Source organism: Salvelinus alpinus, chromosome 14 (assembly GCF_045679555.1).
Source record: "Salvelinus alpinus chromosome 14, SLU_Salpinus.1, whole genome shotgun sequence".
Lineage (NCBI taxonomy): Eukaryota > Metazoa > Chordata > Actinopteri > Salmoniformes > Salmonidae > Salvelinus > Salvelinus alpinus.
Genome location: NC_092099.1, coordinates 53,125,364 through 53,141,905, shown reverse-complemented (window position 1 = coordinate 53,141,905; position 16,542 = coordinate 53,125,364). Strand labels below are relative to the sequence as shown.

At 47.2% G+C, this 16,542-nt stretch overlaps 1 protein-coding gene across 8 annotated transcripts in view; it reads right to left on the bottom strand.

The window, feature by feature from the left end:
* Positions 1-16,542, bottom strand: part of LOC139539068 (serine/threonine-protein phosphatase 6 regulatory ankyrin repeat subunit B-like) — a 64,378-nt gene that overhangs the window by 32,344 nt on the left and 15,492 nt on the right. For 6 of the 8 annotated variants that reach the window (XM_071341791.1, XM_071341783.1, XM_071341788.1 and 3 more), the window contains 5 exons: positions 16,019-16,102; positions 14,371-14,449; positions 13,880-13,950; positions 5,617-5,817; positions 4,453-4,540 (listed from right to left, as the gene is read on the bottom strand). In XM_071341791.1, coding sequence (XP_071197892.1) covers positions 4,453-4,540; positions 5,617-5,817; positions 13,880-13,950; positions 14,371-14,449; positions 16,019-16,102 — 523 coding nt within the window. The other 2 variants (XM_071341789.1, XM_071341790.1) reach the window with 2 other exon arrangements.

Sequence of the window (16,542 nt, the reverse complement as noted above, 5' to 3'; positions counted from 1 at the left end):
CCCGGTGCAGGGCACAGACACTATATAATGTCTACATCTCACCCGTATAAGTCACCCGGTGCAGGGCACAGACACTATATAATGTCTACATCTCACCCGTATAAGTCACCCGGTGCAGGGCACAGACACTATATAATGTCTACATTTCACCCATATAAGTCACCCGGTGCAGGGCGCGGCCATCTTTCTTAATGTCTACATCTCACCCATAAAAGTCACCCAGTGCATGGGTGAATATTGCCCTCAAACCACCCCTCTAATATAAATCACTCAGGATCAAAGACCTTCCTTTGTTGCTTTCCTACAGTAGAGGCCTCAAATCCCTCACAGAGCTCATTGCCCCCCGGCCCTATGGGTCTGACCACACAGTCAAGTGAAACTGTGCGGCTCCTATCAAACAGAGCATGATACTTCCAGACTGGAGCCAAAATGGTCTCTCCATAGAAGTTTGCCAGTATGTATCTTCTAGCTTTTGAAAAAGTAACAATTTTTCATAAAATTATACCGTTTTCTTAGCTAGCTAAGTTGTTTACCTGTTGCTAGGCAGTTGCTAGGGACATTCCTGGAAGAAGCTAGCTAGCTAACAAGGAGTGTCTAGTTGGCAGAAGAGAAGAAGGGACAAAGAAGGGACAAAGTGGGACAAAATAAGGACAGAAGAAAAGGGAAAGGGGACATTAAGGTGAAGCAGTCCTCTAAAGACACAAAAGACAATAATACAAGAAACAACACTTCTATTGCCTCTCCCTCTACGATACGCACTTCCGTGTTGGAGCGAGTAGTTGCATTCCGCTTTGCTCCACAGGTAGTATTACATTTCATTTCATTACAGTACAACAGTTTGATTTGTTTGATCTTAGCTGGCTACATAGCCGTCTTTGTATCCAAGATAATTGTGTAGTCTAGAGTAATTGTCGAGGTTATCTAGCCAGTTAGAGGTTACCTAGCCAGCTACACTTTCAAACAAAGTCAACAACGCAGCCACTGCTAGCTAGCCTATTTCACCAGCCAGCAGTACTATATCATTTTAGTCAATAAGATTTTTTTGCAACGTAAGCTTAACTTTCTGAACATTCGAGACGTGTAGTCCACTTGTCATTCCAATCTCCTTTGCATTAGCGTAGCCTCTTCTGTAGCCTGTCAACTATGTGTCTGTCTATCCCTGTTCTCTCCTCTCTGCACAGACCATACAAACGCTTCACACCGCGTGGCCGCTGCTACTCTAACCTGGTGGTCCCAGCGCGCACGACCCACGTGGAGTTCCAGGTCTCAGGCAGCCTCTGGAACTGCCGATCTGCGGCCAACAAGGCAGAGTTCATCTCAGCCTATGCTTCCCTCCAGTCCCTCGACTTCTTGGCACTGACGGAAACATGGATTACCACTGATAACACTGCTACTCCTACTGCTCTCTCCTCGTCTGCCCACGTGTTCTCACACACCCCGAGAGCTTCTGGTCAGCGGGGTGGTGGCACTGGGATCCTCATCTCTCCCAAGTGGACATTCTCTCTTTCTCCCCTGACCCATCTGTCTATCGCCTCCTTTGAATTCCATGCTGTCACAGTTACCAGCCCTTTCAAGCTTAACATCCTTATCATTTATCGCCCTCCAGGTTCCCTTGGAGAGTTCATCAATGAGCTTGACGCCCTGATAAGTTCCTTTCCTGAGGATGGCTCACCTCTCACAGTTCTGGGTGACTTTAACCTCCCCACATCTACCTTTGACTCATTCCTCTCTGCCTCCTTCTTTCCACTCCTCTCCTCTTTTGACCTCACCCTCTCACCTTCCCCCCCTACTCACAAGGCAGGCAATACGCTTGACCTCATCTTTACTAGATGCTGTTCTTCCACTAATCTCATTGCAACTCCCCTCCAAGTCTCCGACCACTACCTTGTATCCTTTTCCCTCTCGCTCTCATCCAACACTTCCCACACTGCCCCTACTCGGATGGTATCGCGCCGTCCCAACCTTCGCTCTCTCTCCCCCGCTACTCTCTCCTCTTCCATCCTATCATCTCTTCCCTCTGCTCAAACCTTCTCCAACCTATCTCCTGATTCTGCCTCCTCAACCCTCCTCTCCTCCCTTTCTGCATCCTTTGACTCTCTATGTCCCCTATCCTCCAGGCCGGCTCGGTCCTCCCCTCCTGCTCCGTGGCTCGACGACTCATTGCGAGCTCACAGAACAGGGCTCCGGGCAGCCGAGCGGAAATGGAGGAAAACTCGCCTCCCTGCGGACCTGGCATCCTTTCACTCCCTCCTCTCTACATTCTCCTCTTCTGTCTCTGCTGCTAAAGCCAATTTCTACCACTCTAAATTCCAAGCATCTGCCTCTAACCCTAGGAAGCTCTTTGCCACCTTCTCCTCCCTCCTGAATCCTCCTCCCCCTCCTCCCCCCTCCTCCCTCTCTGCTGATGACTTCGTCAACCATTTTGAAAAGAAGGTCGACGACATCCGATCCTCGTTTGCTAAGTCAAACGACACCGCTGGTTCTGCTCACACTGCCCTACCCTGTGCTTTGACCTCTTTCTCCCCTCTCTCTCCAGATGAAATCTCGCGTCTTGTGACGGCCGGCCGCCCAACAACCTGCCCGCTTGACCCTATCCCCTCCTCTCTTCTCCAGACCATTTCCGGAGACCTTCTCCCTTACCTCACCTCGCTCATCAACTCATCCTTGACCGCTGGCTACGTCCCTTCCGTCTTCAAGAGAGCGAGAGTTGCACCCCTTCTGAAAAAACCTACACTCGATCCCTCCGATGTCAACAACTACAGACCAGTATCCCTTCTTTCTTTTCTCTCCAAAACTCTTGAACGTGCCGTCCTTGGCCAGCTCTCCTGCTATCTCTCTCAGAATGACCTTCTTGATCCAAATCAGTCAGGTTTCAAGACTAGTCATTCAACTGAGACTGCTCTTCTCTGTGTCACGGAGGCGCTCCGCACTGCTAAAGCTAACTCTCTCTCCTCTGCTCTCATCCTTCTAGACCTATCGGCTGCCTTTGATACTGTGAACCATCAGATCCTCCTCTCCACCCTCTCCGAGCTGGGCATCTCCGGCGCGGCCCACGCTTGGATTGCGTCCTACCTGACAGGTCGCTCCTACCAGGTGGCGTGGCGAGAATCTGTCTCCGCACCACGTGCTCTCACCACTGGTGTCCCCCAGGGCTCTGTTCTAGGCCCTCTCCTATTCTCGCTATACACCAAGTCACTTGGCTCTGTCATATCCTCACATGGTCTCTCCTATCATTGCTATGCAGACGACACACAATTAATCTTCTCCTTTCCCCCCTCTGATAACCAGGTGGTGAATCGCATCTCTGCATGTCTGGCAGACATATCAGTGTGGATGACGGATCACCACCTCAAGCTGAACCTCGGCAAGACGGAGCTGCTCTTCCTCCCGGGGAAGGACTGCCCGTTCCATGATCTCGCCATCACGGTTGACAACTCCATTGTGTCCTCCTCCCAGAGTGCTAAGAACCTTGGCGTGATCCTGGACAACACCCTGTCGTTCTCAACTAACATCAAGGCGGTGACCCGTTCCTGTAGGTTCATGCTCTACAACATTCGCAGAGTACGACCCTGCCTCACGCAGGAAGCGGCGCAGGTCCTAATCCAGGCACTTGTCATCTCCCGTCTGGATTACTGCAACTCGCTGTTGGCTGGGCTCCCTGCCTGTGCCATTAAACCCCTACAACTCATCCAGAACGCCGCAGCCCGTCTGGTGTTCAACTTTCCCAAGTTCTCTCACGTCACCCCGCTCCTCCGCTCTCTCCACTGGCTTCCAGTTGAAGCTCGCATCCGCTACAAGACCATGGTGCTTGCCTACGGAGCTGTGAGGGGAACGGCACCTCCGTACCTTCAGGCTCTGATCAGGCCCTACACCCAAACAAGGGCACTGCGTTCATCCACCTCTGGCCTGCTCGCCTCCCTACCTCTGAGGAAGTACAGTTCCCGCTCAGCCCACTCAAAACTGTTCGCTGCTCTGGCACCCCAATGGTGGAACAAACTCCCTCACGACGCCAGGTCAGCGGAGTCAATCACCACCTTCCGGAGACACCTGAAACCCCACCTCTTTAAGGAATACCTAGGATAGGATAAAGTAATCCTTCTAACCCCCCCCCCCCCCTTAAAAGAGTTAGATGCACTATTGTAAAGTGGTTGTTCCACTGGATATCATAAGGTGAATGCACCAATTTGTAAGTCGCTCTGGATAAGAGCGTCTGCTAAATGACTTAAATGTAAATGTATCGAACAATCAGCCATCTTTCTTAATGTCTACATGTCTCACCCATATAAGCCGCCCAGTGCAGAGCGCGGCCATCTTTCTTAATGTCTACATGTCTCACCCATATAAGCCGCCCAGTGCAGGGCGCGGCCATCTTTCTTAATGTCTACATGTCTCACCCATATAAGCCGCCCAGTGCAGAGCGCGGCCATCTTTCTTAATGTCTACATGTCTCACCCATATAAGCCGCCCAGTGCAGGGCGCGGCCATCTTTCTTATCGAAGGCATTGATGTTGGCTCCCTTAGCCAGCAGCAGGTTAACCATCTGAAATAGAGGGGAGAAAGAGAGGGAGTATGTGAGCAGTGTGTGTCAGTCTCAGCAGGCAGCCAGTGGTGACTCAGGTGTGTGTGTGTGTGTGTGTGTGTGTGTGCGTCCCTCGTAGGGGCCAAGCGTGGGCGAGGCTCTTTATGTAAGCATTCTAAATACGACCTCAATCTGACTAGTGTTTAAGCAAAAACAACCATTATTCCAGTATATGCCTGTATGACTTTACCTCTACCACCTATCATGACACTTGTGTGGGTTATTTCTGGACACAACAATATTTTAATACAGTTGTTGTCACTCACTAGTGAGCCTAGGTGATAGTATCACTAGGGGTTTATTTGGGACTGAGCATGTGACGGTTGGGGTAAATTGCATTTCCAATTTGGAATTGGAATTTCAGTTCACTTCCTGAATTGGGCCTGGGCCTGTGGCTAACTGGCTATACGTACGGACGTAAATAAGAGATGTAAATAAGACATGTGAATAAGAGATGTGAATAAGAGATGTAAATAAAATATGTGAATAAGAGATGTGAATAAGAGATGTGAATAAGAGATGTAAATAAAATATGTGAATAAGAGATGTAAATAAGAGATGTGAATAAGAGATGTAAATAAGAGATGTGAATAAGAGATGTAAATAAAATATGTGAATAAGAGATGTGAATAAGAGATGTAAATAAAATATGTGAATAAGAGATGTAAATAAAATATGTGAATAAGAGATGTGAATAAGAGATGTAAATAAAATATGTGAATAAGAGATGTAAATAAAATATGTGAATAAGAGATGTAAATAAAATATGTGAATAAGAGATGTGAATAAGAGATGTAAATAAAATATGTGAATAAGAGATGTAAATAAAATATGTGAATAAGAGATGTGAATAAGAGATGTAAATAAGAGATGTGAATAAAATATGTGAATAAGAGATGTAAATAAAATATGTGAATAAGAGATGTAAATAAAATATGTGAATAAGAGATGTAAATAAAATATGTGAATAAGAGATGTAAATAAGAGATGTGAATAAAATATGTGAATAAGAGATGTGACCCCGCCGCCTACAGTACCTCAGTGTGCCCGTTGAGGGCGGCGTGATGCAGGGCGGTGCGCCCCCCGCGGTCCGACACGTTGACGCTGCTCAGCAGCGGGATGATGACTTCAGCGCAGCGCAGGGCCTTGTTGGCCGCGGCAACGTGAAGCGGCGTCTGCCAGTTCTTATCCCGCGCGTTCACATCACCAGAGTGACGGATCAGCACGCGAACCGCCTCCTGAAGAGCAGAGTGTGTTAGAACCGCAGGAGACCTGTGTGAGGAGAGTAGAGACTGTGTGTGTGTGTATGTATGTGTGTGTGTGTGTGTGTTTGTAGGAGACGTGTGTAAGCAGCATAGACAGAAGAACATGTATACAGGAAATGCCTCTAAACACTCATGAATGTACAGGTAACTGCCAAGACAAAGGAAACACCAACATAAAGTGTCTTAATAGGGCGCTGGGCCACGAGCCGCCAGATCAGTTTCAATGCACCTTTGGTATAGATTCTACTAGTCTCTGGAACTCTATTGGAGGGCTGCGACACCATTCTTCCATGAGAAATTCTATAATTTGGTGTTTTGTTGATGGTGGTGGAAAACTCTGTCTCAGGCACCGCTCCAGAATCTACCATAAGTGTTCAATTGGGTTGAGATCTGGTGACTGAGACATCCATGGCATATGGTTTACATCGTTTTCATGCTCATCAAACCATTCAGTGACCACTCGTTCCCTGTGGATCGGGGATTGTCATCCACTCCCATCAGGATAGAAATAATTCACCATAGGTTGAAGGTCCCTCAGAATGTATTTATTGGCCTTTACCTTGCCCTCTAAGGGGTTAAGTAGATTACATTAGATTTTAAATTAGATTGAGTTTATTAGTCACATGCACAGGTATGCAGATGTAACTGCAGGGTACAGTGAAAATCTTATGCTCCGGACTCCATCAGTGCTGGTCAAAATATGGATAGTAACAATAATAATAATAATAATAATAAATCATAACAATAATAATAATAATCACAATAATAACAATAATACATAAATAATAATAATAACAATACAACTACTAATAATACTAGTAGTAATAACAACAATAATAATAATAATAATACCAATAACAACAATAATAATAACAATGATACAAACAATACGAATAACAATACTGATAATAATAATAATAACAATATTAATAACAATAATTATAATAACAATAAGAACAACAATAATAATAACAATAATAATAACAATACTAATAACAATAACAATACTAATACATAATTAATAATACCAATAATGATAATAACATCATTATAATAATATATTAACATTTACAACTGTAGCAATGATAAATGACCGCTGAATAGCCTAGTGGCTGAATAGCCTAGTGGCTTGATGGTCTGAGGGTAGAACCTATTGGCCAGTCTTCCAGTTATCGCCCTGATGCTCCTGTACTGCCCGCATCTGAGTGAAGGAAGCAGGGAGAACAGACCAACCTCTGGTTTCCTGAGGTTCCTGATGATCTTCTTGGCCTTCTTGCGACATCTGGTGTTGTAGGTGTTCTGGAGGCCAGGCAGTGTGCACCCAATTGATGAGCTCGGCTGAGCGCACCATCCTCTCTAGCACCTTGTGGTCCGCGGCGGTGGAGTTGCCTTATCAGGCTGTGATGCAGTCTGACAGTATGCTCTCGATGGTACTCCTATAGAACACTAGAACACTATGAAGGCCCTCTGGGACAGGCCGAATTTCTTCAGCATACTTAGGTTGAAGAGTCGCTGACGTGCCTTCTTCACCATGGTGTTCGTGTGGTTTGATCATTTCAGCTTCTCGGTGATGTGCACACTGATAAACTTGACGTTTTTGACTCTCTCCACGGTGGCCCCGTTGATGAGGATGCCGGAGCGCCCAGCCTGGTTCCGCCTGAAGTCCCCAATCAGCTCCTTTATTTTGCTGACGTTGCGGGAGGGGTTGGTTCCCAATCAGAGGCAGCTGTCTATCGTTGTCTCTGATTGGGGATCATACTTAGGCAGCCTTCTTTCCACCTTTAGTTTGTGGGATCTTGTTTTTGTGTGGCTGCCTGTGAGCAGCCCAGAACTTTACGTTTCGTTCGTTTTTTTGTTAATTTTTAATAAAGTAAGATGTACTACCACGCTGCACCATGGTCCAATCCATCTCTAAACGAACGTGACATGTTTAGCTGGCACCATGCCGTCAGAGTGCCTACCTCCTCCCTGTAGGCCGTCTTGTCATTGTTGGTAATCAGACCAACAACGATAATATGGCAGAATATAAACAGTGTAGTTATTCACTCCGCAAGGCAATCACACAAGCTAAACCATCAGTATGGAGACAAAGTGGAGTCGTAATTCAACGGCTCAGACACAAGAAGAATATGGCAGGGAGTACAGGAAATCACGGACTACAAAAGGAAAACCAGCCACATCGCCGAGGCCGACGTCTTGCTTCCGGACAGGCTAAACACATTCTTTGAACGCTTTGAGGATAACACAGTGCCACCGACGCGGCCCGCTACTAAGGACTGTGGGCTCTCCTTCACTGTGGCCGATGTGAGTAAAACATTTAAACATGTTAACCCTCGCAAGGCTGCCAGCCCAGAACGGCATCCCTAGCCGCATCCTCAGAGCATGCGCAGACCAGCTGGCTGGTGTGTTTAAGGGCATATTCAATCTCTCCCTATCCCAGTCTGCTGTCCCCACATGCATCAAGATGGCAACCATTGTTCCTGTACCCAAGAAGGCAAAGGTAACTGAACGAAATGACTATCTCCCCATAGCACTCACTTCTGTCATCATGAGGTGCTTTGAGAGAGACTAGTCAAGGATCATATCACCTCCACCTTACCTGACACCCTAAACCCACTTCAATTTGCTTACCGCCCCAATAGATCCACAGACGATGCAATCGCCATCACTCTGCACACTGCTCTATCCCATCTGGACAAGAGGAATACCTATGTAAGAATGCTGTTTATTGACTATAGCTCAACATTGTAACTAACTGAGTCAGGTTTGTAGGCCTCCTTGCTCGCACACGCTTTTTCAGTTCTACCTACAAATGTTCTATAGGATTGTGGTCAGGGCTTTGTGATGGCCACTCCAATACCTTGACTTTGTTGTCCTTAAGCCATTTTGCCATTTGGAAGACCCATTTGCGACCAAGCTTTAACTTCCTGACTGATGTCTTGAGATGTTGCTTCAATATATCCACATAATTTTTCTTTCTCATGATGCCATCTATTTTGTGAAGTGCACCAGTCCCTCCTGCAGCAAAGCACCCCCACAACATGATGCTGCCACCCCCGTGCTTCACGGTTGAGATGGTGTTCCTTGGCTTGCAAGCCTCCCCCTTTTTCCTCCAAACATAATGATGGTCATTATGGCCAAACAGTTCTATTTTTGTTTCATCAGACCAGAGGACATTTCTCCAAAAAGTACGATCTTTGTCCCCATGTGCAGTTGCAAACCAGTCTGGCTTTTTTATGGCGGTTTTGGAGCAATGGCTTCTTCCTTGCTGAGCGGCCTTTCAGGTTATGTCGATATAGGACTCGTTTTACTGTGGATATAGATACTTTTGTACCTGTTTCCTCCAGCATCTTCACAAGGCACCTTTGCTGTTGTTCTGGGATTGATTTGCACTTTTTGCACCAAAGTACATTCATCTCTAGGAGACAGTGCGTGTCTCCTTCCTGAGCGGTATGGCGGCTGCGTGGTCCCATGATGTTAATAATTGCGTACTATTGTTTGTACAGATGAACGTGGTACCTTCAGGCGTTTGGAAATTGCTCCCAAGGATGAACCAGACTTGTGGAGGTCTACAATTTTTTTCCTGAGGTCTTGGCTGATTTCTTTTGATTTTCCCATGATGTCAAGCAAAGGCACTGAGTTTGAAGGTAGGCCTTGAAGGTAGGCCTCCACAGGTACATCTCCAATTGACTCAAATTATGTCAATTAGCCTATCAGAAGCTTCTAAAGCCATGACATAATTTTATGGAATTTTCTACACTGTTTAAAGGCATGGTCACTTAGTGTATGTAAACTTCTGACCCATTGGAATTGTGATACAGTGAATTATAAGTGAAATAATCTCTGTAAAAAAAATTGGGAAAAATTCCCTCATGCACAAAGTAGATGTCCTAACCGACTTGCCAAAACTATAGTTTGTTAACAAGAAATTTGCGGAGTGATTGAAAAACGAGTTTAATGACTCCAACCTAAGTGTATGTAAACTTCCGACTTCAACTGTACATCGACGGGACCGCAGTGGAGAAGGTGGAAAGCTTCAAGTTCCTTAGCGTACACATCACTGACAAACTGAAATGGACCACCCACACAGACAGTGTGGTGAAGAAGGTGCAACAGAGCCTCTTCAACCTCAGCAGCCTAAAGAAATGTAGCTTGTCACCTAAAACCCTCACAAACTTTTACAGATGCACAATTGAAAACATCCTGTCGGGCTGTATCACCACCTGGTACGGCAACTGCACCGCCCGCAACCACAAGGCTCTCCAGAGGGTGGTACGGTCTGCCCAACGAATTACCGGGGGCAAACTACCCGCTCTACAGGACACCTACAACACTCGATGTGACAGGAAGGTCAAAAAGATCATCAAGGACATCTACCACCGAGCCACTGCCTGTTCACCCTGCTATCATCCAGAAGGGGAGGTCAGCACAGGTGCATCAAAGCTGGGACCGAGAGAGTGAAAAACAGCTTCTATCTCAAGGCCATCAGACTGTTAAACAGCCATCACTAGCACATTAGGGGCTGTTGCCTATAGGCATAGACTAGAAATCATTGGCCACTTTAAGGAATGGAACACTAGTCACATTAATAATGTTTACATATCTGGCATTACTCATCTCATATGTATATACTGTTTTCTATACTATTCTACAGTATCTTAGTCACTTAATAATGTTTACATATCTTGCATTACTCATCTCATATGTATATACTGTATTCTATAGTATTCTACTGTATCTTAGTCCATTCCACTCTGACATCGCTCATCCATATGTATATAGTCTTAATTCATTCCTACTTAGATTTGTGTGTATTGGGTATATGTTGTGTAATTTGTTAGATATTACTGCACTGTCAGAGCTAGAAGCACAACCATTTTGCTACACCCACAATAACATCTGCTAATCACGTGTATGTGACCAATACAATTTGATTTGACCTACTACTGTGGTGTCGTCAGCAAACTTGATGACGGAGTTGGAACTGTGTGAGGCCACGCAGTCAAGGGTATACAGGGAGTACAGGAGGGGACTAAGGACGCACCCTTCTGGGTCCCCCTTGTTGAGAATCAATGTCGAGGAGGTAACGCTGCCTAACTTCACCACCTGGGGGTGGTCCATCAGGAAGTCCACGACCAAGCTGCATAGGGAGGAGCTCAGTCCCAGGACCGTGAGCTTTGTGGTGAGCTTAGAGGGCACTATGATATTGAAGGTTGAGCTGTAGTCGATGAACAGCATCGTCACAAATGCATTCCTCTTGTCCAGGTGGGTGAGGGCAGTTTGCAGTGCAATGGCATTTGCGTCATCTGTGGATCTGTCAGGGCGGTAGGCAAATTGGAGAGAGTTGAGTGTGTCAGGGAGGGAGGAGGTGAATTGGAGAGGGTTGAGTGTGTCAGGGAGCGAGGAGGTGAATTGGAGAGGGTTGGGTGTGTCAGGGAGGAAGGAGGTGAATTGCAGAGGGTTGAGTGTGTCAGGGAGAGAGGATGTGAATTGGAGAGAGTTGAGTGTGTCAGGGAGGGAGGGGGTGAATTGGAGAGGGTTGAGTGTGTCAGGGAGAGAGGAGAGAGGAGGTGAATTGGAGTGTGTGTGTCAGGGAGGAAGGAGGTGAATTGGAGAGGGTTGAGTGTGTCAGGGAGGGAGTAGGTGAATTGGAGAGGGTTGAGTGTGTCAGGGAGGAAGGAGGTGAATTGCAGAGGGTTGAGTGTGTCAGGGAGAGAGGAGGTGAATTGGAGAGGGTTGAGTGTGTCAGGGAGAGAGGAGAGAGGAGGTGAATTGGAGTGTGTGTGTCAGGGAGGAAGGAGGTGAATTGGAGAGGGTTGAGTGTGTCAGGGAGGGAGTAGGTGAATTGGAGAGGGTTGAGTGTGTCAGGGAGAGAGGAGGTGAATTGGAGAGGGTTGAGTGTGTCGGGGAGGGAGGAGGTAAATTGAAGACGGTTAAGTGTGTCAGGGAGGGAGGAGGTGAATTGGAGAGGGTTGAGTGTGTCAGGGAGGGAGGAGGTGAATTGGAGAGGGTTGAGTGTGTCGGGGAGGGAGGAGGTGAATTGGAGAGGGTTGAGTGTGTCAGGGAGAGAGGAGGTGAATTGGAGTGTGTGTGTGTGTCAGGGAGGAAGGAGGTGAATTGGAGAGGGTTGAGTGTGTCAGGGAGGAAGGAGGTGAATTGGAGAGGGTTGAGTGTGTCAGGGAGGAAGGAGGTGAATTGGAGAGGGTTGAGTGTGTCAGGGAGGGAGGAGGTGAATTGGAGAGGGTTGAGTGTGTCAGGGAGGGAGGAGGTGAATTGGAGAGGGTTGAGTGTGTCGGGGAGGGAGGTGAATTGGAGAGGGTTGAGTGTGTCAGGGAGAGAGGAGGTGAATTGGAGTGTGTGTGTGTCAGGGAGGAAGGAGGTGAATTGGAGAGGGTTGAGTGTGTCAGGGAGGAAGGAGGTGAATTGGAGAGGGTTGAGTGTGTCAGGGAGGAAGGAGGTGAATTGGAGAGGGTTGAGTGTGTCAGGGAGGGAGGAGGTAAATTTGAGAGGGTTGAGTGTGTCAGGGAGAGAGGAGAAGATTGGAGAGGGTTGAGTGTGTCAGGGATGGAGGAGGTGATGTGGTCTTTGACTAGACTCTCGAAGCACTTCATCATGACGGAGGTGAGTGCTACTGGACGGTAGTCATTCAGTTCAGTTACTTTCCCTTTCTTGGGATGATAGTGGACATCTTGAAGCAGGTGGGGGTAGCGGTCTGAGCTAGAGGGAGATTGAAAATGAATGTCTTCCATTCAGTACGTCCTCCATGGAGACCGTAAGCACGTAGCCCGCGTTGTCCCCTGGGGCTCTCCTAGCCAGCTCCTCGCCAGCTCCTCTGCTCTCCTTGGCAGCTCCTCGGCAGCTAAACCATTCCAGGAAAATTAACCCCAAACAATAACAGAGCTGCCAGAACCCTCATTTACTCTGGTGTTTCCATTATTTTTGCCAGTTACCTTTACATACCTTTGTCAACAGAGAAGGACATATTCGACAACTAGAGACATTCAATAAACATATGCATTCATTTATAGACATATACCGAGATGCACATATTCAAAGTTCATACACAGGCACACACGTTAGTGAGTGAGTCGATCCTAAGCTATCCTAGATTGAATTGTGTTGGCTGCGTTGACAGATTGCTATGTCTCTGTTATGGGTCTGGTTTCTATGCTGTGTGCTACTGCTAATGCATTCCTAACTGACTGGCACACAGAGCAGAGAGTGGTGGACGATGGTCAGACTGGTGATTATAGCTAAGCGTGCTCTCCTCTCCACTCAGCTCTTCTCCTCTCCACTCAGCTCCTCTCCTCTCCGCTCAGCTCCTCTCCGCTCAGCTCCTCTCCGCTCAGCTCTTCTCCTCTCCGCTCAGCTCCTCTCCACTCAGCTCTTCTCCTCTCCACTCAGCTCCTCTCCACTCAGCTCCTCTCCTCTCCTCTCTACTCCTCTCCTCTCAGCTCTTCTCCTCTCCGCTCAGCTCCTCTCCACTCAGCTCCTCTCCTCTCCTCTCCTCTCTACTCCTCTCCGCTCAGCTCCTCTCCACTCTTCTCCTCTCCACTCAGCTCTTCTCCTCTCCACTCAGCTCCTCTCCTCTCCTCTCTACTCCTCTCCTCTCAGCTCCTCTCCTCTCCTCTCTACTCCTCTCCTCTCAGCTCAGCTCCTCTCCACTCAGCTCCTCTCCTCTCCTCTCAGCTCAGCTCCTCTCCTCTCCTCTCCTCTCTACTCCTCTCCTCTCAGCTCAGCTCCTCTCCGCTTCTCTGCTCTCCTGTCCTGTCCTCTCCTTTCCTCTCCTCTCCACCACAGATTCTGCTGTTCTTTTTAGGCTGTTTAGCTTCTTACCACCTGTGTCTCAGCATGGGTCCCTAAGAATGTGTCACCATGCTGTTTGCTGCCTGTCACTGTGCATGTGCGTGTGTGTGTGTGTGTGTGTGTGTGTGTGTGTGTGTGTGTGTGTGTGTGTGTGTGTGTGTGTGTGTGTGTGTGTGTGTGTGTGTGTGTGTGTGTGTGTGTGTGTGTGTGTGCGTGTCCACTGACCCACCTCACTACAGGATGCCACCGCGCGGTGGAGAGGGGTGAGCCACATACTGTCTTTGGCGTTGACCCGCGCCCCTACAGAGAGATAGAGAGAGAAAGAGAGAGGGAGAGGGATAGATAGATAGATAGATGGGCGGAGAGGAGAGAGAGGGAGAGGAGAGAGGGATAGATAGATAGATAGATAGATAGATAGATAGATAGATAGATAGATAGATAGATAGATAGATAGATAGATAGATAGATAGATGCAGAGGAGAGAGATGGAGAGAGAAAGAGAAAGGGCGAGAGACAGGGAGAGAGATGGAGAGAGAAAGAGAGAGGTCATCTGACATTAGCAGGGAGGTAGTGAGAGTAAAAAGCCACATTGTCCAAGCAATCTGTGATAAAAGCTACTTTCTACTCCATCTATTTAAACTGCATTGTGCTATTATAGCTAAGGCTGTAAAGCTGGGGAATAGAGTGTGAGGAGAAAGATGGGGGGTGAGGTTGGTTTACCGGAGAGGATAAGAAGCTCAGTGATCTCTGCATCACCCAGGAAGGCTGCAGCATGGAGCGGGGTGCGCTTCTCTGCATCCTGACAGAGAGAGATGAAGAGATAGAGAGTTACAGTTATATATTTGATATGCGTGTGTGCATCATCCAGGAGCACTGGTACTTTTCAATTTAAACCAGATTATTTTAGGCAAGAGGCAACAGAGTTAGACAGAGTTATCATAAGAGCCCAACCCAACCTCACTGAACAAAAATATAAACGCAACATGTAAAGTGTTGGTCCCATGTTTCATGAGCTGAAATAAAAGATCCCATGAAATGTTTCATACACACAAAAAGCTTATTTCTCTCCAATTTTGTGCACAAATTTGTTTGCATCCCTGTTAGTGAGCATTTCTCTTTTGCCAAGATAATCCATCGCCCTGACAGGTGTGGCATATCAAGAAGCTGATTAAACAGCATGATCATCCCGAGTGGCACAGAGGTCTAAGGCACTGCATCTCAGAGCTAGAGGCAGACACCCTGGTTCGATTCCAGGCTGTATCACAACCGGCCGTGTGCTGGGGGAAATAAAAGGAAACTCGAAATTGTGCAGTTTTGTCACACAACACAATGCCACAGATGTCTCAAGGGAGTGTGCAATTGACATGTTGACTGCTAAATGTCCACCAGAGCTGTTGCCAGATAATTTAATGTTCATTTCTCTACCATAAACCACCTCCAACATCGTTTCAGAGAATTTGGCAGTAGATCCAACCGGCCTCACAACCGCAGACCATGTTTATGGCGTTGTGTGGGCGAGCGGTTTGCTGATGTCAACGTTGTGCCAGAGTGCCCCATTGTGGCTGTGGGGTTGTGTTATGGGCAGGCATAAGCTACGGACAGCGACCACAATTGCATTTTATCGATAGCAATTTAAATGCACAGAAATACCGTGATGAGATCCTGAGGCCCATTTTTTTAAGGTATCTGTGACCAACATATCTGTATTCCCAGGCATGTGAAATCCATAGATTAGGGCCTAATGAATTTATTTGAATTGACTGATTTCCTCATATGAACTGTAACTCAGTAAAATCTTTGTTCAGTATACAATGGCGAGGGAAACACTGCCAGAGGCCATGGATAGGACCGTTAGCTTGGAGTGGACACAGAGCTGGCCAGGCAGAGAAGAGGATCTAACAGTCAGTATCCTATGGGATGAGCTAAGCCTATGGCTACTGGCTGTGTTACAGCGCTGTGCCAAAACATCCATTGTCCCTGTGGCCACTTGCCAGTTAGCACACAAAACAACCCCTCAAATCCATCTGGCCCAGCCCTCCACTGACTCTCAAACAAAAAACACATCTAAACTGGACAAAGACAAAGTTTTCATTGTAGTGCTTCTTATAGCAGCCAACAGCCCATAGAAGAGACTAAACACCCAGGAAAGAGAATGAGGGTTGGGACTAGCCTATGTCCTGTCCTGCTGGAGCAGCTAACAAGATCCCTGTGCTGTTGTAAATAAACACCGGTTTGACCTTTTTCCCATACTGACCCCTGGCCCACACAGGAAGTGCACAGAGAGGAAATAGTAGGTCTGTTTTATTCAGCATTTCCTCTGCTCTGGAGCATGGAAGAATGGTGAATGGAACATGTCTGGTGGTCTTACCAGAGCGTTGATGTCTTCCGATTTGTAGATGAGCATGCGTATCTCCTCAGGGTCTCCATTGAAGATGGCCTGGACCAGAGGAGGCTGAGGATGAGACAGAGAAAAGAGGAAGGGTTCACTAACATTCACTAATCTTCCTCTACAGATCAAAGGTCGTTCCCTAAACCTCTATAAATCCAAGGTCGTTCCCTAATCCTCCTCTACAGATCAAAGGCTGTTCCCTAATCCTCCTCTATAGATCCAAGGCTGTTCCCTAATCCTCCTCTATAGATCCAAGGTTGTTCACTAATCCTCCTCTATAGATCCAAGGCCGTTCGCTAATCCTCCTCTATAGATCCAAGGTCGTTCCCTAATTCTCCTCTATAGATCCAAGGTCGTTCACTAATCCTCCTCTATAGATCCAAGGTCGTTACTAATCCTCCTCTAGAGATCCAAGGTCGTTCCCTAATCCTCCTCTACAGATCAAAGGTCGTTCCCTAAACCTCTATAAATCCAAGGTCGTTCCCTAATCCTCCTCTATAGAT